Below are 24615 nucleotides of genomic sequence, written 5' to 3'. Positions count from 1 at the left end.
AACTCAACAAGAGAAACTCTCCATCCAGATTCAGAGCTCAGCAATGGCCACATGAGCAGTGTACTGGACCTCGCTCGGCGAGAGGAGGGGGGAAGGATCAGTGACTGTGAAAGTCCCTTTGTAATAAAAATATAAAGTTTAAAAGCAAGTAACTGTGTAGCACACCCACTCCTCAAACCAAACCACGCCCACTCCTCAAACCAAACCACGCCCACTCCTCAAACCAAACCACGCCCACTCCTCAAACCAAACCACGCCCACTCCTCAAACCACGCCCACTCCTCAAACCGCGCCCACTCCTCAAACCGCGCCCACTCCTCAAAGCGCGCCCACTCCTCAAAGCGCGCCCACTCAAAGCGCGCCCACTCCTCAAAGCGCGCCCACTCCTCAAAGCGCGCCCACTCCTCAAACCCCGCCCACTCCTCAAACCAAACCACACCCACTCCTCAAACCCCGCCCACTCCTCAAACCACGCCCACTCCTCAAACCACGCCCACACAAAGGGGAGAAACCCGGCAATTATAGGCCAGTCAGTTTAACGTCAGTGGTGGGGAAGCTTTTAGAAACAATAATCCGGGAGAAAATTAACAGCCACTTGGACAAGCATGGACTAATAAAGGAGAGCCAGCACTGATTTGTTACGGGTAAATCATGATACACAAACTTGATTGAGTTTTTTGATGAGGCAACAGAGAGGGTGGATGAGGGCAGTGCAGTTGATGTTGTGTATATAGACTTTCAAAAGGTGTTTGACAAAGTACCCCATACAAGGCTTGTTAGCAAAATTGAAGCCCATGGGATAAAAGGTCAGTAGCAGCATGGATACAAAATTGGCTGAGGGACAGAAAACAGAGAGTTGTGGTGAATGGCTGTTTATCGGTCTGGAGGGAGGTATACAGTGGCTTTCCCCAAGGTTCAGTACTAGGACCACTGCTGTTTTTGATATACATTAATGACTTGGATTTGGGGGTACAGGGCACAATTTCAAAATTTGTAGATGACATGAAACTTGGACGATTAGTGAACAGTGAGGAGGATAGTGATAGACTTCAAGAGGACATAGACAGGCTGGTGAAATGGGCGAACACATGGCAGATGAAATTCAACGCAGAAAGGTGTGAATTGATCAATTTTGGTAGGAAGAACGAGGAGAGGCAATATAAACTGAAGGGTACAATTCTAAAGGGGGTGCATGAACAGAGAGACCTGGGGGTATATGTGCACAAATCGTTGAAGGTGGCAGGGCAGGTTGAGAAAGCAGTTAAAAAAGCATATGTGATTCTGGGCTTCATAAATAGAGGCATCGAGTACAAAAGCAAGGAAGTTATGATGAACCTTTATATAACACTGGAGTATTGTGTCCAATTCAGGGCACCGCACTTTAGGAAGGATGTGAAGGCCCTAGAGAGGGTGCAGACAAGATTTACAGGAATGGTTCCAGGGAAGAAGGACTTCAGGTACCTGGATAGATTGGAGAAGCTGGGGTTGTTCTCCTTAGAGCAGAGATGGTTGAAAGGAGATTTGATAGAGGTGTTCAAAATCATGAGGAGTTTGGACAGAGTAGACAGAGAGAAACTGTTCCCATTGGCGGAAGGGTTGAAAACCAAAGGACACAGATTTAAGGTGATTGGCAAAAGAACCAAAGGCGACGTGAGGAAAACCGGTTTTATGCAGTGAGTGGTTAGGATCTGGAATGCACTGCCTGAAAGGGTGGTGGAGGCAAATTCAATCGTGGCTTTCAAAAGGGAGTTGAATAAGTACCTGAATGAACTAAATTTTCAGGGCTATGGGGAAAAAGTGGGGGAGTGGGACTAGCTGAAGTGCTCTTGCAGACTCGACGGGCCAAATGGCCTCCTTCTGTGCTGTAACCATTCTATGATTCAATCATGTGCTTACACCCATTATCTTATTGTCCAATTAAAGAAATGCCACACGCACAATGTCGCCGTTTGCTCAGGCTTCAGTCTCAGACGTCACTTATTTTGATGGTTGGGGCCGTTATCAGTGCAGCTATTGGAACACGAAGGAACGTGTCTGTCTGCTGTCCTTGATCCCCTCCAAGTTGATTAGGTTACCCGAATATTCTTGGCTGTATGGGAACATAGCTGCCTGTTTGCTATCCTATTCTCTCTTACATCTGCTGATAGCTGACTTTTTCCGCTTAATTTTAGTAAGATAATAATTGTCTTTTAATTGTTTCGCCTCTCCTATTCATGTCAGCTTGAACCACTCCCTGACTCATTTGCTGGAGGAGCCAGTGGACCTCAGTTCACACAAGCTGTAAAATATAACAATGGTGTAAGGTACCAGCACTCTAGCATATCACATATTTCAATTAAACATTTATTCTTATTAAGCAATTAATAGACACTGGAGGATTCTCCGGTAATAAGTCACACCAACAAGCCGAAACACATGTAGTGCTCGAATATGGGCATGAAATGGCAGCAGTGTTCGATGCGTGCTAGCAGAGGCAGGCCTGAGGATTGTCCGCTATTGGTCCTTGGGCCTCAGTCAAATAACACCGACGGGCTGCTGGTGCCAATCGCTGCTCAGGCCAGGACTTCACCGTCGCGCCCCAGGTGATTACTGGGCCGGGGAGACTTGGGGCACACCTGACTCCTGCTCCTCCTGGCTCCAAATTAAGGCAAGTCAGAAATCCTTCACTGACTGTTTCTGAGACTGCCTCCAGCGGTTCCTGTGGATCATAAGCTCCGAGTAGTCTTCACCAATTTTACAAAATGGGCACCAAAACGGGCACAGGGCCTGCCAACTTTAGCATGAGCTCGGACGCACACACAGATTGGGAGTCGGGCGTCACACTGCAGCATTGGTCCACGCTCCTGGCTGCCAACCTCAGTACCTTTTGGCTGCTGTTGGGGGTGGGCAGTAAAAAAAAATGAATGACGTTAGTGTCTTCTTGGACCTTCGGGCGGTCTCCTGGACCCTCCAGTCCACAGAGGATCCTGGTACAACCCTCCCCCACTGTTGGGTTTCTACAGGCTCCCTCCGCTGGAGAGCAGCACAGGCAGACGAGGAACAGATTGAGACAGGATATTGGGTGCACCCCATTTTAGTGGTTAGGCTGGTCCAGCACGATCTTCAGCCCAGGCCAAGGCCCAGTTACCTTCATCTGGGGCAGGGCAGGAAATGCTGGGCAGTGTGTGGGAGCAGGGACCCGATACAATGGTCTCGCACCCCATTTCCCCTTCACCATGCCTGGGAACTGATACAAAGCCCTTCATAACAGGTCATGTTGTATTTTAATTTTAAAATTTTCATCCTTGTTTTCAAATCCCTCCATGGCCTCGCCCCTCCCTGTCTCTGTAACCTCCTCCAGCCCTACAACCCTCCGAGATCTCTGCGCTCCTCCAATTCTGGCCTCCAGAGCATCCCCGATTTTAATCACTCCACCATTGGTGGCCGTGCCTTCAGCTGCCTAGGCCCTAAGCTCCGGAATTCCCTCCCTAAACCTCTCCGCCTCTCTACCTCTTTCCTCCTTTAAGACGCTTCTTAAAACCTACCTCTTTGACCAAGCTTTTGATCATCTGCCCTAACACCTCCTTATGTGACTCGGTGTCAGATTTTGTTTGATTACGCTCCTGTGAAGCACCTTGGGTCGATTTACTTCGTTAAAGGCGCTATATAAATGCAAGTTGCTGTTGTTGGTGTTCTCTCGTGTACATGGAGTAACCACGTCAGGGAAATGTTCCAACTTCTAACGTGACATCTTTAAAATGTTCTTATGCTACCAGGATGAAGAGAGGAGAGCTGTTTGACTACCTGACTGAACAAGTTACTTTAAGTGAAAAGGAGGCCAGGTCAGTGACTATCTCTGTATATCAGAATATCGTATGTAAACATTCCAGTGAACACTTCATGAACCAGGCCGTTTGAATCTCAGGTGAATCTCGCTCACCCAGGTGAGGATTACCTTGAGAACACTCGAGGTGCGGTACGGTCTGGCATTTCCCTTGATGAGCTGAACACAGTCCCAGATGGAGTGTTTTGTAGACAGTTAGGATAATAGGGTATTGGTGTCAACTTTAGTCACTCACGATCGTGACACCTTCAGTCACTTGCGATTGCATCTCCTTTGACCGATCTGTTTAGATAGAAATTCACATCACCTGAATATCGAGAATACCTGAGAACGTGGAGCGAGTCTGCCGTTTATCTCTCGCTACCTCCCCAACCCTTCCGTCCTGCTTAGAATTTTTGTTTGATAATTGAGCTGCTCCATTTATCAGAGGCTGATAGTCTGCACTTTACACCTGATTCTTCCTAAAATAAAATATTTTTTCTTCTCCAGCCTTCCCAAGTGTAAAGGTATTTGATCCATCACTCGTCTCCACCCCTTCAATCACCTTCACTCTCTCTCCACCTTTAACACCCTCCTTTATAACCCACCTCTTTGACTAAGCGTTTATCACACCGCCCAGTATCTCCTTCTTTGGCTTGGTATTGATTTTTGTCTGATGTGAAGTGCCTTGGGTGTTTTTGTACACTATATAAATGTAAGTTGTTGTTGCTAGTGCTAAAACTTCCATCCATCGTTTTGCCACCTTCCCACTCAACGTTTCCAACCTACCCATCTGCAGCGAGCTCCATCCGGAGTTTCACCGCGCACCTGCTATCCTGCACAAACCCAGCTCACCGTCCTTCTCAAACTTCCACTGGCTCTCCATCCCTTTAAAACTTGTGCTCTCTTCTTTAACATAAGAGACTTGTCCCTCCCTATGGGCCTCGTCCCTCCCTATGGGCCTAGTCCCTCCCTATGGGCCTCGTCCCTCCCTATGGGCCTCGTCCCTCCCTATGGGCCTTGTCCCTCCCTATGGGCCTTGTCCCTCCCTATGGGCCTTGTACCTCCCTATGGGCCTTGTCCCTCCCTATGGGCCTCGTCCCTCCCTACGGGCCTCGCCCCTCCCTACGGGCCTCGCCCCACCCTACGGGCCTCGTCCCTCCCTAGAGGCCTCGTCCCTCCCTATGGGCCTCGTCCCTCCCTATGGGCCTCGTCCCTCCCTATGAGCCTCGTCCCTCCCTATGAGCCTCGTCCCTCCCTATGAGCCTTGTCCCTCCCTACGGGCCTTGTCCCTCCCTAGAGGCCTTGTCCCTCCCTACGGGCCTCGCCCCTCCCTACGGGCCTCGCCCCTCCCTACGGGCCTCGCCCCTCCCGACGGGCCTCGCCCCTCTCTACGGGCCTGGCCCCACCCTACGGGCCTCGCCCCACCCTACGGGCCTCGTCCCTCCCTAGAGGCCTCGTCCCTCCCTAGAGGCCTCGTCCCTCCCTATGGGCCTCGTCCCTCCCTATGGGCCTCGTCCCTCCCTATGAGCCTCGTCCCTCCCTATGAGCCTTGTCCCTCCCTACGGGCCTTGTCCCTCCCTAGAGGCCCTGTCCCTCCCTATGGGCCTTGTCCCTCCCTAGAGGCCTTGTCCCTCCCTAGAGGCCTTGTCTCTCCCTATGAGCCTCGTCCCTCCCTGTGGGCCTTGTCCCTCCCTGTGGGCCTTGTCCCTCCCTGTGGGCCTTGTCCCGCCCTGCGGGCCTCGTCCCTCCCTGCGAGCCTCGTCCCTCCCTGCGAGCCTCGTCCCTCCCTGCGAGCCTCGTCCCTCCCTGCGAGCCTCGTCCCTCCCTGCGAGCCTCGTCCCTCCCTGCGAGCCTCGTCCCTCCCTGCGAGCCTCGTCCCTCCCTGTGGGCCTCGTCCCACCCTACGGGCCTCGTCCCTCCCTAGAGGCCTCGTTCCTCCCTACGGGCCTCGTGAGGCCCCCGCCCTATGGGCCTTGTCCCTCCCTATGGGCCTTGTCCCGCCCTGTGGGCCTTGTCCCTCCCTGTGGGCCTTGTCCCTCCCTATGGGCCTTGTCCATCCCTGTGGGCCTTGTCCCTCCCTACGGGCCTCGTCCCTCCCTAGAGGTCCTGGGGGAAAAATTCATGCGCGCCGACAGAACTGACGGTGTCACTGGCAACTCGAGTTAACGGCTGCAGAAAATGGCCGCAGGGCTACCTACCGTTGAAAAATTCACGGTAGGGGTTGGTGATGTGGAGTGCAGCGCTAACTTACCGTGCATCGTCATCCTGGTGGCGCTAACGGAGGCCTCCATTAGCACACTGATACAATTAAAGAGCTCTCATTTCTGCTTCTAGAAGCATCATGCGAGCACTGCTAGAGGTCGTTCAGTTCCTCCATTCCAAGAACATTGTGCACCGAGATCTCAAACCTGAAAATGTCCTTCTTGATGATAACATGAACATCAAGCTGTCTGACTTTGGGTTTTCATTACAACTTGGGCCGGGCAAGAAACTGCGAGGTAAGCAGAGAGCTTCCTGTCTGGGGAACGAGATGAGTTGGTTCAGAGAACGATTCACCGGAGATAACCTGTGACCTTTGACCAATCCTGGTTCACCTGATGAAAAGAAAAAAGTAACAAAGGATTATTTCAACACCTGTCCAGGAAACAACTTATTAGCATCAGTCTGGGCAGTGACTGAGAGTCAGACACGAGGAGTCAGAGACTGAGAGTCACAGACAGAGAGTGCGAGAGACCAGGAGAGTGCGAGAGACCAGGGGAGTGCGAGAGACCAGGAGAGTGCGAGAGACCAGGGGAGTGCGAGAGACCAGGAGAGTGCGAGAGACCAGGAGAGTGCGAGAGACCAGGGGAGTGCGAGAGACCAGGGGAGTGCGAGAGACCAGGGGAGTGCGAGAGACCAGGAGAGTGCGAGAGACCAGGGGAGTGCGAGAGACCAGGAGAGTGCGAGAGACCAGGAGAGTGCGAGAGACCAGGGGAGTGCGAGAGACCAGGGGAGTGCGAGAGACCAGGGGAGTGCGAGAGACCAGGGGAGTGCGAGAGACCAGGGGAGTGCGAGAGACCAGGAGAGTGCGAGAGACCAGGGGAGTGCGAGAGACCAGGGGAGTGCGAGAGACCAGGGGAGTGCGAGAGACCAGGGGAGTGCGAGAGACCAGGGGAGTGCGAGAGACCAGGGGAGTGCGAGAGACCAGGGGAGTGCGAGAGACCAGGGGAGTGCGAGAGACCAGGGGAGTGCGAGAGACCAGGGGAGTGCGAGAGACCAGGGGAGTGCGAGAGACCAGGGGAGTGCGAGAGACCAGGGGAGTGCGAGAGACCAGGGGAGTGCGAGAGACCAGGAGAGTGCGAGAGACCAGGGGAGTGCGAGAGACCAGGAGAGTGCGAGAGACCAGGAGAGTGCGAGAGACCAGGAGAGTGTAAAGGCCAGAAGTGTGCGAGAGACCAGGGGAGTGCGAGAGACCAGGGGAGTGCGAGAGACCAGGGGAGTGCGAGAGACCAGGAGAGTGCGAGAGACCAGGAGAGTGCGAGAGACCAGGAGAGTGCGAGAGACCAGGAGAGTGTAAAGGCCAGAAGTGTGCGAGAGAACAGGATAGAGTGAGAGTCGAGGATTTAAAAAAAAAAAAATTAGTTTATGGGATGTGGGCGTCGCTGGCAAGGTCAGCATTTATTGGCCATTCCGAATTGGCCTTGAGAAGGTGGTAGTGAGCCGCCTTCTTGAACCGCTGCAGTCAATGTGGTGAAGGTACTCCCACAGTGCTGTTAGGTAGGGAGTTCCAGGATTTTGACCCAGTGATGATGAAGGATCAGCGATGTGCTTCTAAATCAGGTTGGTGTGTGACTTGGAGGTGGTGGTGTTCCCATGCACCTGCTGCCCTTGTCCTTCGAGGTGGAAGAGGTCACGGGTTTGGGAGGTGCTGTCGAAGAAGCCTTGGCGAGTTGCTGCAGTGCATCTTGTAGATGGTACACACTGCAGCCACAGTACGCCGGTGGTGGAGGGAGTGAATGTTTAAGGTGGTGGATGGGGTGCCAATCAGGTGGGCTGCTTTGTCCTAGATGGTGTCGAGCATCTTGAGTGTTGTTGAAGCTGCACTCATCCAGGCAAGTGGAGAGGATAACGTGAAAGACCAGGAGGTAGTGAAAGGTCAAGCGAGTACGAGAGACCTGCAGAGTGCAAGGGGGCCAGCGTGTTGGGAGAGGGGGCATGTCGCGGTGGGGCCAGCCGTGTCGCGTCGGGGGGGGAGCGGCGTGTTGGGGCGAACGTGTCGGGGGGGGTGTCAGGTGGGGCCAGCATGTCGGGGGTGGGGGGGGCGGCGTGTGGATGGGAGAGGGGACGTGTCGTGGGGGGGGGCGTGTCGGTGGGAGGGGGTACGTGTCGTGGGGGGGCGTGTCGGTCGGAGGGGGGACGTGTCGTGGGGAGGGGGTTGTCGGTGGGAGGGGGACGTGTCGTGGGCAGGCGGTGAGTTGGGGCGGTGGGGGGCTGGAGTGTCACAGTGGGGGGGGGAACGTGTCGTGGGGGAGGTGGCGTGTTGCGGTGGGGGGGACGTGTCGGGGGAGGTGGTGTGTTGCGGTGGGGGGGGGGAACGTGTCGGGGGGGGGCCGCGTGTCACAGTGGGGTGGGGGGGGGGGGTGTTGGGGCCCAGTGTGTACGGGGGAATTATTTGCTGCTGCCCACTCCGGTTTTAGTTCAGCAACTTTCTGTTGTGCGTCTCTAATGCAGAATTGTGTGGGACCCCAGGATACCTGGCTCCAGAAATTCTACTGTGTTCAATGGATGAAACTCACCCTGGATACAGCAGAGAAGTGGATTTGTAAGTAATGACTCAAATACAGCTAAATATTAAAGATAGGTTAACTTTCATAATATGGCTATTTACAGCATAGGTTACACGCTTCACTGAAAAACTCTTTTGTAAATATTTCCTATGGAGATTCCAATGATAAAATGTCCACCCTCACCCGTTACATTTACACCTGTTATGTCTCCCTGTTGCACCAGTACATGACACTCTAATAGGTGTTTCAGTGTTAATTTAGGTCACGGCCCCCTGTCACACCACTAAGATGGCACTGTAACTCACCCATCATACTTCCTGAGGTAAACTACATCTGTCATTTTTTTCACTATCTGAAATTTCTAATGTCCAAAATAAGGTTTTAAACAAAATTAAATGTTTTCGAAAATTACATATTTTCAATGACATGATAAAGGTGATCCATTACATTGGGCTAGATTTTCCTGGAGCCGTCAGGCGGGGTTTCAGGCATGTGGGGGGGGGGGAAATCCCGAATTTGGGGGTCCCGACACCATCCCGCCCAAAACCCCGCCCCACGCAAGTTTCAGGGGCGACGGGTACCCGCCCCGCACTGTGACCCGCCGAAACCAGGCGGGAAGGGATTAGTGCCAATTAACTGCCTGTTAACAGGTAGTTAACAGGCAGTTTTTAGCCTAATCCCTATTTTGAGGGGTTTTGTGTGGGTTTCCCGACGGCTCCAAACAACGCCAGGTTAGAGCAAGCGAGCCGTCGGGTTGAAGGAGTTGGAGGGGCCGCGATGTCGGCGCTCAGGTGAGTGATGGATGCATGAGTGTAAAGGTAAGTGTGTTTGGTGTGTCTAAAGTGTGTAAAGAACTTTTACTTACCTGTACTTACCTTAACAGCCTTTCTTCCTGTAGCCGTCGGGAGCCCATCACTCAGCCGGCACTTAAAGCTGAACGGCTGCGATCTGTGAAAAGTGACAGCCTTCAGCTTTGAGTGCCGGTAAGAGTTCTAACTGAGTCTGTGCAGAAGGACTCATGTTAGAACTCAGAGCGTCAGTGTTTCACAGCTTCAAACAGCTGTGAAACACACATATTTCATCTGTCAAGAACTCTTGACAGATGAAATTGCAGTCTGTGACGTCACCTGTTGCTGGGTGGCCCTTAATTGGCCTGCTGAGCCCGCTGGGCGGGCTCAACAAGGTGAATCAAGGGGAAATTGCGCGGATTGGCCGGACGTCGATGTGGACGGGTCAAAAACCCGACAGGGGAAGTCCCGCCTTCTTCCCGACAGGTTCGGGAAAATCGACCCCATTATCTTTCGTATATTTTAATGACTTCATTTGAAGGCCTCCGATATTACCAAATGCCTTGGCTTGGATGGGAATTGTTTTGCCAAGGGCTAGGGCAGTTAATTGAGTTTAGATTGTGCAGCGTAAGTGCACGCACTCGATTTCCTAGGATGCCTCAGTGCCACTTCATCACCTGTTCTGATTGAACATTTGCTATAGCTTCTAACAGTTTCTGTCAGGTTTTTTTCTCAAAATTATTTGAACAAAAGCTCAAGGCTTTACTCATGTAAAGTTATATTGCGTGTGCTTTTTTAAAAGTAGAGCATGTGCACGTGTATGGGAGAGAAATGACAAACCATATGGATTGTACAACTGCTGCAGCTGTTGTTTTGTGTTCTACAAACTTCAGAAAGTGCATTAAGCTGAGTGATAATGGCCCCAGGAATCCGTGCCGCAGTAAAACCTTCCCAAGCAGGACTTCCACCTGCCAATCAATTGTGTCCCCACTTGAATTCTCAGAGTCAGCTCCTTTAGATATTAAACAGTGGGCCAGAAGTGCGACTCCCGGCAAAACTGGAGTAAATCACTGTGTGGCGGGGGTGGGGGGGTCTCGTTGCTGCAGGTGGCAGAGAGGTTCTTGGAGGTACAGCAGATAAGTGATGGGTTTCCTGCTTCAGTTCTTGACAACAATGTTCTTAAGACTTCATCATGACTTCAACTCCACACATTGGTGTCCTCACCCCTACCCCGTCCCGTCCTGCCTCCCACCCTGCCCACCCCCCATCCCCACCCCGCCCACCCTGTCCCCACCCCACCCCGTCCCGCCCCCCTTCATTTATTTATCCAATTCCCTTTTAAAAGTTACTATTAAATCTGCTTCCATCACCCTTGCAGGCACTGCAACCCAGATCACAACTCGTATTAAAAAAACACTTTCCTCGTCGCTCCTCTGGTTCTTTTGCCAATTACCTTAAATCTGTGTCATAGAGTCATAGAGTAATACAGCACGGATAGAGGCCCTTCGGCCCATCGTGTCCGCGCCGGCCATCAAGCCCTGTCTAATCTAATCCCATATTCCAGCATTTGGTCCGTAGCCTTGTATGCTATGGCATTTCAAGTGCTCATCCAAATGCTTCTTAAATGTTGTGAGGGTTTCTGCCTCCACAACCCTTTCAGGCAGTGAGTTCCAGACTCCAACCACCCTCTGGGTGAAAAAGTTCTTTCTCAAATCCCCTCTAAACCTCCCGCCCTTTACCTTGAATCTATGCCCCCTAGTTATTGACCCCTCTACTAAGGGAAAAAGCTCCTCAGCATCCATCCTATCTGTGCCCCTCATAATTTTGTACACCTCAATCATGTCCCCCCTCAGCCTCCTCTGCTCCAAGGAAAACAAACCCAATCTGCCCAGTCTCTCTTCATAGCTGAAGCGCTCCAGCCCTGGTAACATCCTGGTGAACCTCCTCTGCACCCTCTCTAACGCGATCACATCCTTCCTGTAGTGTGGCGACCAGAACTGCACACAGTATTCCAGCTGTGGCCTAACCAGTGTTTTATACAGCTCCATCATAACCTCCTTGCTCTTATATTCAATGCCTCGGCTAATGAAGGCAAGTATCCCATATGCCTTTTTTACCACCTTATTCACCTGTTCCGCCGCCTTCAGGGATCTGTGTACTTGCACACCCAGATCCCTCTGACCCTCCGTCTTGCCTAGGGTCTTTCCATTCATTGTGTATTCCCTTGCCTTGTTAGTCCCCCCAAAGTGCATCACCTCGCACTTTTCCGGGTTAAATTCCATTTGCCACTGTTCCGCCCATCTAACCAACCCATCTATATCGTCCTGCAGACTGAGGCTACCCTCCTCGCTATTTACCACCCTACCAATTTTTGTATCATCCGCGAACTTACTGATCATACCTTTTACATTCATATCCAAGTCATTAATGTAGACCACAAACAGCAAGGGACCCAGCACCGATCCCTGTGGTACCCCACTGGCCACAGGCTTCCCGTCACAAAAACAACCTTCGACCATCACCCTCTGCCTTCTGCCACTAAGCCAGTTTTGTATCCAATGTGCCAAGGCACCCTGGATTCCATGGGCTCTTACCTTCTTGACCAGTCTCCTGTGCGGGACTTTATCGAAGGCCTTACTGAAATCCATGTATACCACATCCACTGCGTTACCCTCATCCACACACCTAGTCACCCCCTCAAAAAATTCAATCAAATTAGTCAGACATGATCTTCCCTTGACAAAGCCATGCTGACTATCCCTGATTAATCCTTGCCTCTCCAAGTGGAGACAAATTTTGTCCCTCAGAATTTTTTCCAATAATTTTCCTACCACTGATGTTAGGCTCACTGGCCTGTAGTTCCCCGGTTTTTCCCTACTACCCTTCTTGAATAATGGTACTACATTAGCGGTTCGCCAGTCCTCTGGCACATCCCCTGTGGCCAGAGAGGTCCTGAATATATGTGTTAGAGCCCCCGCAATCTCTTCCTTTGCCTCACACAGCAGCCTGGGATACATTTCATCCGGGCCTGGGGATTTATCCATTTTTAGGCCAGCTAAAACCGCCAATACCTCCTCCCTCTCGATGTTAATATGTTCGAGCATAACGCAGTCCCCCTGCCCTATTTCTATGTCTACATCGTCCTTCTCCATAGTGAAAACAGATGCAAAAAATTCATTTAGAACCCCTCCTACATCTTCCGGCTCCACACACAGATTGCCACTTTTGTCCCTAATGGGCCCTATTTTTTCCCTAGTTATCCTCTTACCCTTAATATACTTATAAAACATCTTCGGATTTTCCTTTATTTTGCTCGCCAGTGTTATTTCATGGCCCCTCCTTGATCTCCTAATTTCTTTTTTAAGTATCCCCCTGCACTTTTTGTACTCCTCTAGGGCTTCCTCCGTCTTTAGCCTTTTGTATCTACCAAAAGCCCTCCTTTTTTTCCTAATCCATTCACGTATATCCCCTGACATCCAAGGTCCCCTGTGGTTTTTGGAACCACTCTTGACCTTTACAGGAACATGTTGCCATTGTATGATCTCAATCTCCCTTCTGAAAGCCTCCCATTGCTCCGATGCGGATTTTCCTACAAGTAGCTGATCCCAGTCCATTTTGGCCAGATCCTGCCTTATCCTATTAAAATCGGCCTTCCCCCAATTTAGAACCTTTATTTCCGGCCCATCCCTGTCCTTTTCCATGACCACCTTAAATCTTACCATATTATGGTCACTATCACCAAAGTGCTCACCTACTAGCACTTTTTCCACTTGGCCGGCCACATTCCCTAGAATTAGGTCCAGTACCGCCCCCTCTCTTGTAGGACTTTCTACATGCTGGCTCAAAAAGCTCTCCTGGATGCACTTTAAGAATTCTACACCCTCTGAGCCTTTCACACTCTGACTATCCCAGTTAATATTGGGGAAGTTGAAATCCCCCATTATTATTACCCTATTATTTGCACATTTCTCTGAGATTTGCCTTCATATCTGTTCCTCTATCTCCCCCTGACTGTTTGGAGGCCTATAGTACACTCCCAGCAAAGTGCTTGCCCCCTTTTTGTTTTTAAGCTCCACCCATATGGCCTCATTAGAGGAACCTGCTAATATATCATCCCTCCTTACTGCAGTAATTGACTCCTTAATTAATATTGCGACACCCCCTCCTCTTATACCTCCCCCTCTGTCTCGCCTGAAGATTCTGTACCCCGGAATATTGAGCTGCCAGTCTTGCCCCTCCCTCAACCATGTCTCCGTGATAGCAACAATATCATACTCCCATGTGTTTATCAACACCTTCAGTTCATCCACCTTATTTGCAAGACTCCTTGCATTAAAATAGATGCCATCCAGCCTTGCCCTTATATATTTGTCCTCTGGTTACCGACTCCCCTGCCATTGGAAACAATCTCTCCTTATTTACTCTGTCGAAACCCTTCAGGATTTTGAACACCTTAATTAAATTTCCCCTTAACCTTCTCTTCTCTAAAGAGAACAAACCGAGCTTCTCCAATCTCGCCACATAACTCTCCATACCCTGTATAAAACATGCCCTTATTGATTCCTACCCTCTATAACAACAACTTGTATTTATACAACACCTTTAACATAGTAAAACATCCCAAGGGGCTTCACCGGAGCGTTAGCAGACAAAATTTGACACCGATCCACATAAGGAAATATTAGGGTCGATGACCAAAAGCTTGGTCAAAGAGTTAGGTTTTAAGGAGCATCTTAAAGGAGGAAAGAGAGGTAGCGAGGCGGAGAGGTTTATGGAGGGAATTTTAGAGCTTAGGACCTAGTCAGCTGAAGGCACGGCCGCCAATGGTGGCGCGATTAACGTCGGGGATGTGCAAGAGGCCAGAATTGGCGGAGCGCAGACCTCAGAGGGTTGGAGGGTGGAGGAGGGTACAGAGACAGGGAGGGGCGAGGCCATGGAGGGATTTGAAAACAAGGATGGGAATTTTAAAATTGAGGTGTTTCCAGACCAGGAGCCAATGTAGGTCAGTGAGCACAGGGAGATGGGTGAACGGGACTTGGTGCGAGTTAGGACTCGGGCAGCCAAGTTTTGGATGAGCTCATAGGGTAGAATGTGCGAGGCCAGCCAGGTGTGTGTTGGAATAGTCAAGTCTAGAGGTAACAAAGGCATGGATGAGGGTTTCAGCAGCAGATGAACTGAGGCAGGGCCGGAGTCGGGCGATGTTACGGAGGTGGAAATAGGCGGTCTTGGTGATGGTGTGGATATATGGTTGGGAATTCATTTCAGGGTCAAATACAACACCAAGGTTGCGAACAGTCTGGTTCAGCCTCAGACATTTGCAATGGAGAGGGATGGAGTCAGTGGCTAGGGAACGGAGTTTGTGGCCTCTATAGAACCTGCCCGCTACAGAACCTGCCCGCTACAGAACCTGCCCGCTACAGAACCTGCCCGCTACAGAACCTGCCCGCTACAGAACCTGCCCGCTACAGAACCTGCCCGCTACAGAACCTGCCCGCTACAGAACCTGCCCACTACAGAACCTGCCCGCTACAGAACCTGCCCGCTACAGAACCTGCCCACTACAGAACCTGCCCGCTACAGAACCTGCCCGCTACAGAACCTGCCCGCTACAGAACCTGCCCGCTACAGAACCTGCCCGCTACAGAACCTGCCCGCTACAGAACCTGCCCGCTACAGAACCTGCCCGCTACAGAACCTGCCCGCTACAGAACCTGCCCACTACAGAACCTGCCCGCTACAGAACCTGCCCGCTACAGAACCTGCCCGCTACAGAACCTGCCCACTACAGAACCTGCCCACTACAGAACCTGCCCACTACAGAACCTGCCCACTACAGAACCTGCCCACTACAGAACCTGCCCACTACAGAACCTGCCCACTACAGAACCTGCCCACTACAGAACCTGCCCGCTACAGAACCTGCCCAATTAATATCAATGGAACGATAATGTGGCAGGTTCTACAATTAGTGGATGATCCTCTCTGCCAGGTTACGAACCAGGCAATGAGGTGGAAATAAGCCCAGATTGTTTCCCGTGATTGAGGGTCTAGAACAAGAGGAGATAGATATCAAATTAAGTGCAAGAGACTTAGGACAGAGAGCAGGAGAAACACTTTTACACGGAAAGATGTGAGGGTGTGGAGTACACTGTTAGTGCACGGTTCGGAGTTAGTGCTTGAAGCAGAGACATTTACGAATAAGTCAGATAGGTAGGTGAAGGCAAGAAATATACCGGGATATGGGAAAAGAGGATGGGATTGGGACCAATGTTCCCTGTAATTATTTTTGGGGCCGTGTGGCCCCTTTAACAGGCTGCAAAACCCATTCAAAATACTGCTCATGGGCGATTTTTCTATTTAAAACCCTGGAGTGCTGCACGACCATGTGGCCATGAAGCCTAAAGGAATATTAATTTGGACACGACTCGAGCGGAGTATAAACACCACCACTGACTGGTTGGGGTGTTTGGCCTGTCTGTGTGTTGTCATTTCTCTTTAATTCTCTGTGCAGAGTGATCAGGTCCAATCCGAGCTAACGCTACCTGATACATAAATGGGCACATTCTGTTGCAGGGCTCCCCGGGAAGTAATCAGGAGCAGCTCAAACTCATATTTCCCCCTTCCTAAACTAAAGGTACTGAGGTCCTTTGTTGTTTCCCCATTCTGCGCTGCCTACGATTGTCTAACAGCACAGTCATGGGCTGTAGCTGCGACGTTCCAGGTCTCTGTAACTCCATACTACACAGTGGGGGATATACCCACCAAGCCACGACCAGGGGCCAGACTGCACCATTTCCATCGCTTGCGATAGCTGCAGTTTGTTGAGCGGGTGTGCGATGAGCGGGTGTGACGTGTAATTGTTCTGTTGTGCAGGTGGAGCTGTGGAGTGATCATGTACACACTGCTCAGTGGCTCTCCACCGTTCTGGCACAGGAAACAGTTATTGATGCTCCGGATGATCATGGATGGGAATTACAATTTCAACTCTCTGGAATGGCACGATCGATCAGACACTGTGAAAGATCTGGTAAGTATTTCAGGGACCAGATAGTGAAATATTTCTTCAACTATTTTCTCAATTATTTATGTTCCAAACTTAGAACCAAATGAACAACCAATAAATTGTGACAATTGTAAATGTATCTCAGCACATACTTCATTTATTCACTAACTACCTTCTCAATCACTATCGAAATGGGTTTTAAATTTTCACTTTCACAGAACGTGTAATGTGCACCACAGGGATATAATAACAACAACTTGTAATTATATAGCGCCTTTAATGCAGTAAAATATTCCAAGGCGCTTCACAGGAGCGTTCTCAAACAAAGTGTAACACTGAGCCACAGAAGGAGATATTCAGGCAGATGACCAAAAGCTTGGACAAAGAGGTAGGTTTTTAAGCAGACATTGCAATGTGCAGTACAGGGATATAATAGACTGGGTCATGAGAAGCATCGGTTATAACAGACTATGTAACGAGCAGCATAGAGTCCCACCCTCCAGTGGAGCAGAGGCGTTGGAGGAGGATGGTGTGGGCAACTGTGTCAAAGGCTGCAGACAGGTGGAGAAGAATGAAGAAGAATAGTTCCCCACAGTCACAGCCACATAGGATGTCATTTGTGAGTTTGATAAGGGCCGTTTCAGTACTGTGACAGGGGTGGAAACCCGATTGGAGAGTTTCAAACATGGAGTTGCGGGAAAGATGGGCATGGATTTTGGAGGTGACAACACGTTCAAGGACATTGGAGAGGAAAGGGAGGTTGGAGATGGGGCAGTAGTTTGCAAGGATGGAGGGGTCAAGGGTTGGTTTTTTGAGGAGGGGGTGATGACAGCAAATTTGAAGGGGGGGGCACAGTACCTGAGGAGAGGGAACCGTTAACAATGTCAACTAACATGGGGATCAGGAAGGGAAGTTGGGTGGTCAGCAGGTTAGTGGGAATAAGGTCGAGGGATCAGGAGGTAGGTCTCATGGATAAGATGAGCTTGGAGAGAGCATAGGAAAGATAGGAGAGAAACTAGAGAAAGATGTGAGTTCAGTGTGAGGTCATGGGGGGAACCTTAGGGCAGTTTGGCCCAGTGGGCTTGGGGAGGGAGGGAAGTGGCAGAAGCAGCTGATCGGATGGTCTCAATCTTAGTGACAAAGAAGTCCATGAGCTCCTCGCACTTGTTGTTGGAGGTGAGGGTGGAGGAGACGGGGAGAGGGGTTTAAGGAGACGGTTTTTAGTGAAGAGAAGCCGGGGGGTATCTTTGCATTCCAGGATGATCCTGGAACAGTGAGCAGTTTTGGCCGAGGAGAGAGAGCAGGACCCGATAGTGCTTAATGTGGTCCAGCCAGACCTGGCAATGAATGGCTAAACCAGTTTTCCGCTGTAAACGTTCAAGTCTGCGTCCCTTGGACTTAAGGGTGCAGAGATGACAGACATAGCAGGGGGAATGGCCAGGGTGAGAGAGAGTAATGGTTTTAATGGGGACAAGGGCATCAAAGGTGGAGGTGAGCGTGTGATTGGGCAGCTCTGTGGCTACAGAAATGTTGTGGTGAATGGAGGGTCAAAAGCTAGACAGTTAGGAATTTGAAAGTGCCGTTGTAAGTGAGTTGAGAGAGACTTTTTTTTTCTAGGGGCGGACACAGAAGGAAGTGGGTTTGGGAGGGGGAAGGGGGATGTGGGTGGAGAGCGATACAAGGAAGTGATCAGAGATGGCCTCATCTGTGATGGGAGTAAATCAGCCACATGAATTGGGAAGGTCAAGGGGGTGGCGGTGACTATGGGTAGTGGAGTTCACATGGACGGAGGGTTGGAGGGCAGCAAACTCAAAGGAGAGAGAGCAGGAGTTGAGATGGAGGTTGAAACCATTGAGGATGAGAAGTCTCTTGGTGCAGAGGCTGAGGGAGGAAAGCAGTGAGGATATCTCGGTGAGAAGCTTGGTGTGATACTTGTTTCCGTGTGTTAATAGAGACACTGAAGGCAGGAGTTGGTTTCACAGGTGTTTACTGAACAAAGTCTGGAGGTGAACTAACTGATACAACACAATATACAGGCTTATATAGCCCGAGTGGCCATTACCGGCATTACAGTACACAGGGGGCTCTTAAAGGCACATACACTACAATTCCTCCCCTTTTAGCCAACCAGTACATAATATTTTAAGTAATCATTAATTACATGTTACAAGAACAATAATCTACACATTGCTGCAGTTAATCAATTATAAGTCAGTCTCTCTGGAGGCTTCCTGACTCGGTCCGGATAACGCCTCGGTGGTGTAGTCATTTCTGGTGGTGTAGTAGGTTCTTTTGGCAAGGCTGATTCGGCTTGAATGCCAGTGTCGGGTTCATCGGGTTCCAGTATCACCGGATCGGAGGTAGATACTATGGGTATCTCTACTTCATCATTAGGCGTATAGAGTTGTGGTGTAGGTTATCCCTTTTTGGATGACTCTATGATTTGGTCAGCATGGCGCCTTATTATGCTTTCTCCAATGTCCACGGTATACATCAGCGGTCCTAGTCGTGTGCAAATAGTTCCAGACTGCCATTTCTCGGTACGGTAGTCCCGGGCCAAAACTTGTTGACCTATCTGGAAGGTTCTAGTTGGCCTTTCATTCATGCCTTGAAATTGCCGGTTCTCCATGTCCCTTCTGATGTTTGGCTTGATCAAATCCAGCCGGCATCTTAGGCTTCTAATGAAGAACATCATGGCGGGAGTTTGGTTTGTAACCATATGTGTTGCATTCCTGTATGCAAACAAGAAGTTATCCACCTTATGCTGAAGTTTTATGTCTTCATTACCCATGGCCTTTATGGCCTTCTTGAAGGTCTGGACAAACCTTTCAGCCAATCCATTGGTGGCGGGATGGTATGGGGCGGACGTGTAGTGCTTAACCCCATTGTTTTTTAAGAACTTCCTGAATTCTTCGGACACAAATTGCGGTCCATTATCAGAACAGATCTGTTCAGGCAGCCCATTCCTGGCAAATATGGTCCTTAATACTGTGATGGTTTTTTCCGTGGTGGTGGAGGACATCTTTATTACCTCCGGCCACTTGGAGTGTGCATCAACCTTGATTAAGAACATTGAGTCCATAAATGGACCAGCAAAGTCGATGTGTACCCTTTGCCATGGAGATGAGGGCCACTCCCATGGATATAGAGGGGCTTGTGGTGGACGTTTTGGACCTTCTGGCATCCTAGGCAGCTCTTGGTCATTTCTTCGATGTCTCCATCGATACCTGGCCACCATACAAACGCCCTGGCTAGGTTCTTCATTTTCACTCCACCCAGATGCCCCTCGTGAAGCTCCTTTAGAACTTTATCCTGGAGTTTGGGTGGAATCACCACTCTGGATCCACACATCAAGGTTCCTCGGCACACTGACAGCTGTTCTCTTCTTTGCGAGAATGCTGGCAACAGTGGTTCGCCATGTGCTGGCCATCCCTTCACTGTTAAATCGTAGACTCGTGAGAGAGTCGGGTCATTTCTCGTTTCCCTTTCAATGGCAGAATTTGTTACTGGTAGACATTCGACTATGGTAGAGTGGAACATCTCCACTGGGTCTACTGTAGGTGCCTCTTCTACCATTGGCAACGGTAGGCGCGATAAACCGTCAGCATTCCCATGCTGTTTTGATCCTTTGTATTCTATGTTATATTGGTGTGCCCCTAGAAAAAGGGACCACCTCTGTAGCCTTTGCGCTGTCATAATGGGAACACCCTTTTTAGGGTTGAATATGGAGATGAGGGGTTGATGGTCAGTCAACAAGGTAAATTTTGTCCGTGTAGGTAATGGTTGAATTTCTTCGCTCCCCATACTAGGCTGAGTGCTTCCCTGTCGATTTGGGCATAGTTACGCTCAGCTGAGTTCAATGAGCGTGACGCAAAAGCTATCGGCCGTTCCGAGCCATCAGGGAATCTATGCGATAATACCACTCCTACGCCATAAGGGGTTGCATCGCACACCAGTCTGATTGGCAATGATGGGTTGTAATGAGCCAAAACTTCCTTGGACGTGATTAAGTCTTTGCATTTATGGAAGGCACGTTTACAGTCTTCGCTCCATTTCCAAATTACTCCTGTTTGTAGCAGTTCATTAAGAGGGTGCAGATGAGTTGATAAGTTCGGTAAAAATTTATGATAGTAATTTATTAATCCCAGGAACGACCTTAATTGTGAAACATTTTCAGGTGCTGGGGCTTTTATGACCGCTTCAATTTTTTCAGGTGACTTATGCAACCCTTCCTTATTAATTATGTGGCCACAATATGATATTTTGATTCTGGAAAAATTCGCACTTGGGGCGATTTGCTCGTAGGCCCCGTTCTCTCAGCCTAGTGAGCACCTGCTCCAAATTGGCAAGGTGCTCGTTGTCGTTTTCTCCTGTTACAAGGATGTCGTCTAGGTAGCATTGAGTCCCCGGAATCCCTTGGAGGACTTGCTCCATAGCTCTTTGCCAGATAGCTGGAGCTGATGCTACTCCGAAAACCAGTCGATTGTACTGGTACAGGCCTTTGTGTGTATTTATCGTGAGATACTTTTTAGAGGCCTCTTCAACCTCCATCTGTAGATATGCCTGTGCCAAGTCAATTTTGGTGAAACGTTTCCCTTCGGATAGTGAGGCGAAAATATCTTCTATCCTCGGAAGAGGATACTGTACCATGTGAAGGACCGGGTTTACAGTCACCTTGAAGTCTCCACAGATGCGAATTTTTCTCTGTTCTTCAGATTTATCATTATTCAACGTTTTCTTCATGACCGGGACGATGGGTGTTGCCCACTCGCTCCAATCTATCTTGGATAATACGCCTGCCTTTTCCAAATTCTCCAGCTCTGCCTCGACTGCTGGACGAATTGCGTATGGCACCGGCCTTGCCTTAAAAAACTTGGGAATTGCCGCATCTTCCACTTTTATTGAGGCGGTGATGCCTTTCAAGGTTCCTAGTTTCTCTTGAAACACTTCCTTGGCGTTGGCCAAGATGTCTTTTAATCGTTCAGGTATGACGTCATCATCATTTTTTTCTTTACTGGTCACTGTCAGTGCCTGAATGGAGTGCCAGTCTAAACGTATCTTCCTGATCCATTCATGTCCCAACAGCGGTGGACCACCATCTTGTAGAACGTATAAATACAACTTCTGTACTTCCTTGCCGTTGTATACAACAGGCACCCTTATTTTTCCTTTGGGGTATACTTTCTGCCCCGTATATGTTTTCAAGATAATGGATGTGTCTTTTAAAGGTATATGCGGAAATAGCCGCTCGTAATCCCGTCAATTTATGACGGTCAGAGCTGATCCTGTATCTAGCTCCATTTTAACTGGGGACCCTGCTATCGTGAGGGTAACCCAAATGGTCTGGTAATCTTCTTTGGCAATTACATTATGTAATTTGAGACAGCTTAGTCTCTTGTTTCCGGAGTCGCTATCGCTCTTCTGGTCTTCGGAGCTACTGTCCGTCATCATTTGTACCTTTCTGTACTTTTCTTTATTGATTTGGTTTTTTCCTGTCCGTGGATTTTTTTTGTCCAGATCGGCATACCCGTGCAATGTGTCCAATCTTTCCGCATTGCCTGCATGCTTTGTCCTTGAACCAGCAGTCCCTCTGGTCATGGGTGGATCTGCCGCAGCGATAACATCTCTCGAAACCCTGTGTCATTTCATGGTTGCCGAAGTCCTGTGTCTTTTGCTGTATCTCTGCAGCTCCTCTTGCGGCTGCTTCGTATGATACAGCCATACCGAAAGCCTTGTCCAGTGTCAAATCTTTCTCAGAAAGCAGCCTTTTCTGTGTTCCTTCACTTAGGAGACCGCAGACGAATTTGTCTCGAAGATAATCTGCCAGTCCTGCCCCGAATTGGCAGTGCTTTGATAGCTTTCTTAATTCGGTGAGGTAATCAGCGTTACTTTCATTCTTGTGTTGATTCCTCTTGAAGAATTTGAATCGTTCCGCTATCAGCAGCGGTGTTGGGTTTAAGTGCTCCTGTAGGGTATCAACAATTTCCTTAAAATTCTTGTCCTTTGGTTTGGCTGGAGTGATTAAGTTTCGTAACAGCCCGTATGTCTTTGCGCCCATTAGATTTAGAAGTACTGACGCCTTTTTATCATTTTCTATTCCATTTGCGGTGCAATATACCTCCACTCTTTCCACATATGTGGTCCAATCCTCTATATCGTTATCAAAAGCATCAATATTGCCAGCCTTAGGCATCCTGGGAAAAAAATGGCGCTTCCCGCGCTTAGCTTTCTTTCCTGCAGAAAAGATATGGCGCTTCCCGCACTTTCCCGCCGCTGCTGCTGACAACGCTGTTTTCCGCGGGTTTTTTTAATTTTTATTTACAGGTGGAGACTCGTTCCCGCCGGACTCTCTCTGCTAGGTCCGAACGCCGACCTGCTTTGCAGCGCCGGCCGTCTCCCGAGTGCTCCCCCCCCGTCTGTTACTGCTTGCCTCTGCCTTCGCTGCTTGGCCTTGCTGCAGAGCCAGCCGATGGAGCCCCAGCCCGCCGCCCAGGAAGGATTATTGCAGTACCTGCCACCAGCTCGGCTAGCTGGTGAAACCACAGCTTTTTTTTTTTTTTTTTCCTTGCTTTTCTTCGACTTTGGACGTCTGAGGAATCGATGTCCTTGAGGTGCTGCCGAATTGCAGGTAAGTCCGTTTCCAATTCGTCGCCACTGTTGTGTCCGTGTGTTAATAGAGACACTGAAGGCAGGAGTTGGTTTCACAGGTGTTTACTGAACAAAGTCTGGAGGTGAACTAACTGATACAACACAATATACAGGCTTATATAGCCCGAGTGGCCATTACCGGCATTACAGTACACAGGGGGCTCTTAAAGGCACATACACTACAATACTGAAATGGAAGTGATGGGCTCGGGTCTGGAGCGGCAGCCAAAACGCGCATGCGAATGGACACAGAGAAACTCAAACTCGATAGGCCTGGTTACATAGCAAGATTAGATAGATATGTCCTGGTAATAATCGGGGAATAGATAGGAGACACTAGGAGGGAGTCCAGAGTTAAAGTCAGAGGTCCCATGGTGGGATAAAGTTGATGTAGATAGGTGGAGTCAGCTTGGAGCATCGGCGAACTGATGTCCAGGTTCGGAGACAGGTGTGGAGGGTGAGAGAGACCAGGAGCTATTTGAAGGTTAAAGTATCGGAGGACGCACTGTTAGAGGTGCTTCCAGGGGAATGAAGAGCCGGGGATGTGGAGAATCGATCACGGGGCAGAGAAACAGTGACGAAGTTGGAGGTCACCATAAGATCCAGAGGCGGCAGAGAAATGGACTGCAGCCCAGGAGAATGAAATTCTGGACAGGAACCAGACTGTAGCTGACGCTGAAAAACCAGGACAGTCACAAGCTCAGTAGGTAGCAGCAGCAGTGTGGGACGGGCTAGACAAACTTACATTAAAACTTAAGCGACTGAATAGAAGATCAGAGTCGCAGCAGCTGAGTCTTACCGTGGAGTCCAGTGGAGAAGCATAGCCTTGATGGCAGAGAAGTCCAGGATTTTGGAAGCCAAATTTGAGCAAAGATCCACTGCTCACTGATGGAAACAAAGAGCAGGCATGGTCGGGGGGATGGGCGGGGTCGAGAATGGAGATGGGCGGGGTCAGGGAATGGGCATGGTCGGGGAATGGGCATGGTCGGGGGGTGGGCATGGGCGGGGGGGTGGGTGGGGTCAGGGAATGGGCATGGTCGGGGGGTGGGCATGGGCGGGGGGGTGGGTGGGGTCAGGGAATGGGCATGGGCGGGGGGTGGGCGGGGTCAGGGAATGGGGATGGGCATGGGCGGGGTCAGGGAATGGGCATGGCCGGGGGGTGGGCATGGGCGGGGGGGTGGGTGGGGTCAGGGAATGGGGATGGGCATGGGCGGGGTCAGGGAATGGGCATGGCCGGGGGGTGGGCATGGGCGGGGGGTGGGCGGGGTCAGGGAATGGGCATGGGCGGGGGGTGGGCGGGGTCAGGGAATGGGGATGGGCATGGGCGGGGTCAGGGAATGGGCGGGGGGTGGGCGGTGTCAGAATGGGCATGGTCGGGGGTGGGTGGGGTCAGGGAATGGGCATGGTCGGGGGTGGGTGGGGTCAGGGAATGGGCATGGTCGGGGGTGGGCGGTGTCAGAATGGGCATGGTCGGGGGTGGGTGGGGTCAGGGAATGGGCATGGGTGGGGGATGGGCGGGGTCAGGGAATGGGCATGGTCGGGGGGATGGCGGGGTCGGGAATGGGGATGGGCAGGGTCAGGGCATGGGCGGGGTCGGAATGGGCA

The 24615-nt window shown here is 50.5% G+C and overlaps 1 protein-coding gene across 3 annotated transcripts in view; it reads left to right on the top strand.

Moving 5' to 3' along the window:
• The window catches only part of LOC147102026 (phosphorylase b kinase gamma catalytic chain, skeletal muscle/heart isoform-like), a 129770-nt gene that overhangs the window by 56844 nt on the left and 48311 nt on the right, over window positions 1-24615 (top strand). For all 3 annotated transcript variants that reach the window (XM_085964168.1, XM_085964169.1, XM_085964170.1), the window contains exons 5-8: window positions 3756-3821; window positions 6140-6303; window positions 8516-8606; window positions 16233-16386. In XM_085964168.1, the coding sequence (XP_085820294.1) occupies window positions 3756-3821; window positions 6140-6303; window positions 8516-8606; window positions 16233-16386 (475 nt within the window). The remainder of the gene's footprint in view (window positions 1-3755; window positions 3822-6139; window positions 6304-8515; window positions 8607-16232; window positions 16387-24615) is intronic.

This window comes from Somniosus microcephalus, chromosome 22, assembly GCF_052327205.1.
Source record: "Somniosus microcephalus isolate GS21.2 chromosome 22, FLI_Smic_1.0, whole genome shotgun sequence".
In the NCBI taxonomy this organism is placed as follows: Eukaryota; Metazoa; Chordata; class Chondrichthyes; order Squaliformes; family Somniosidae; genus Somniosus; species Somniosus microcephalus.
The sequence above is the reverse complement of the archived record's forward strand: the minus strand, read 5'-3'. Positions and strand labels throughout refer to the sequence as shown.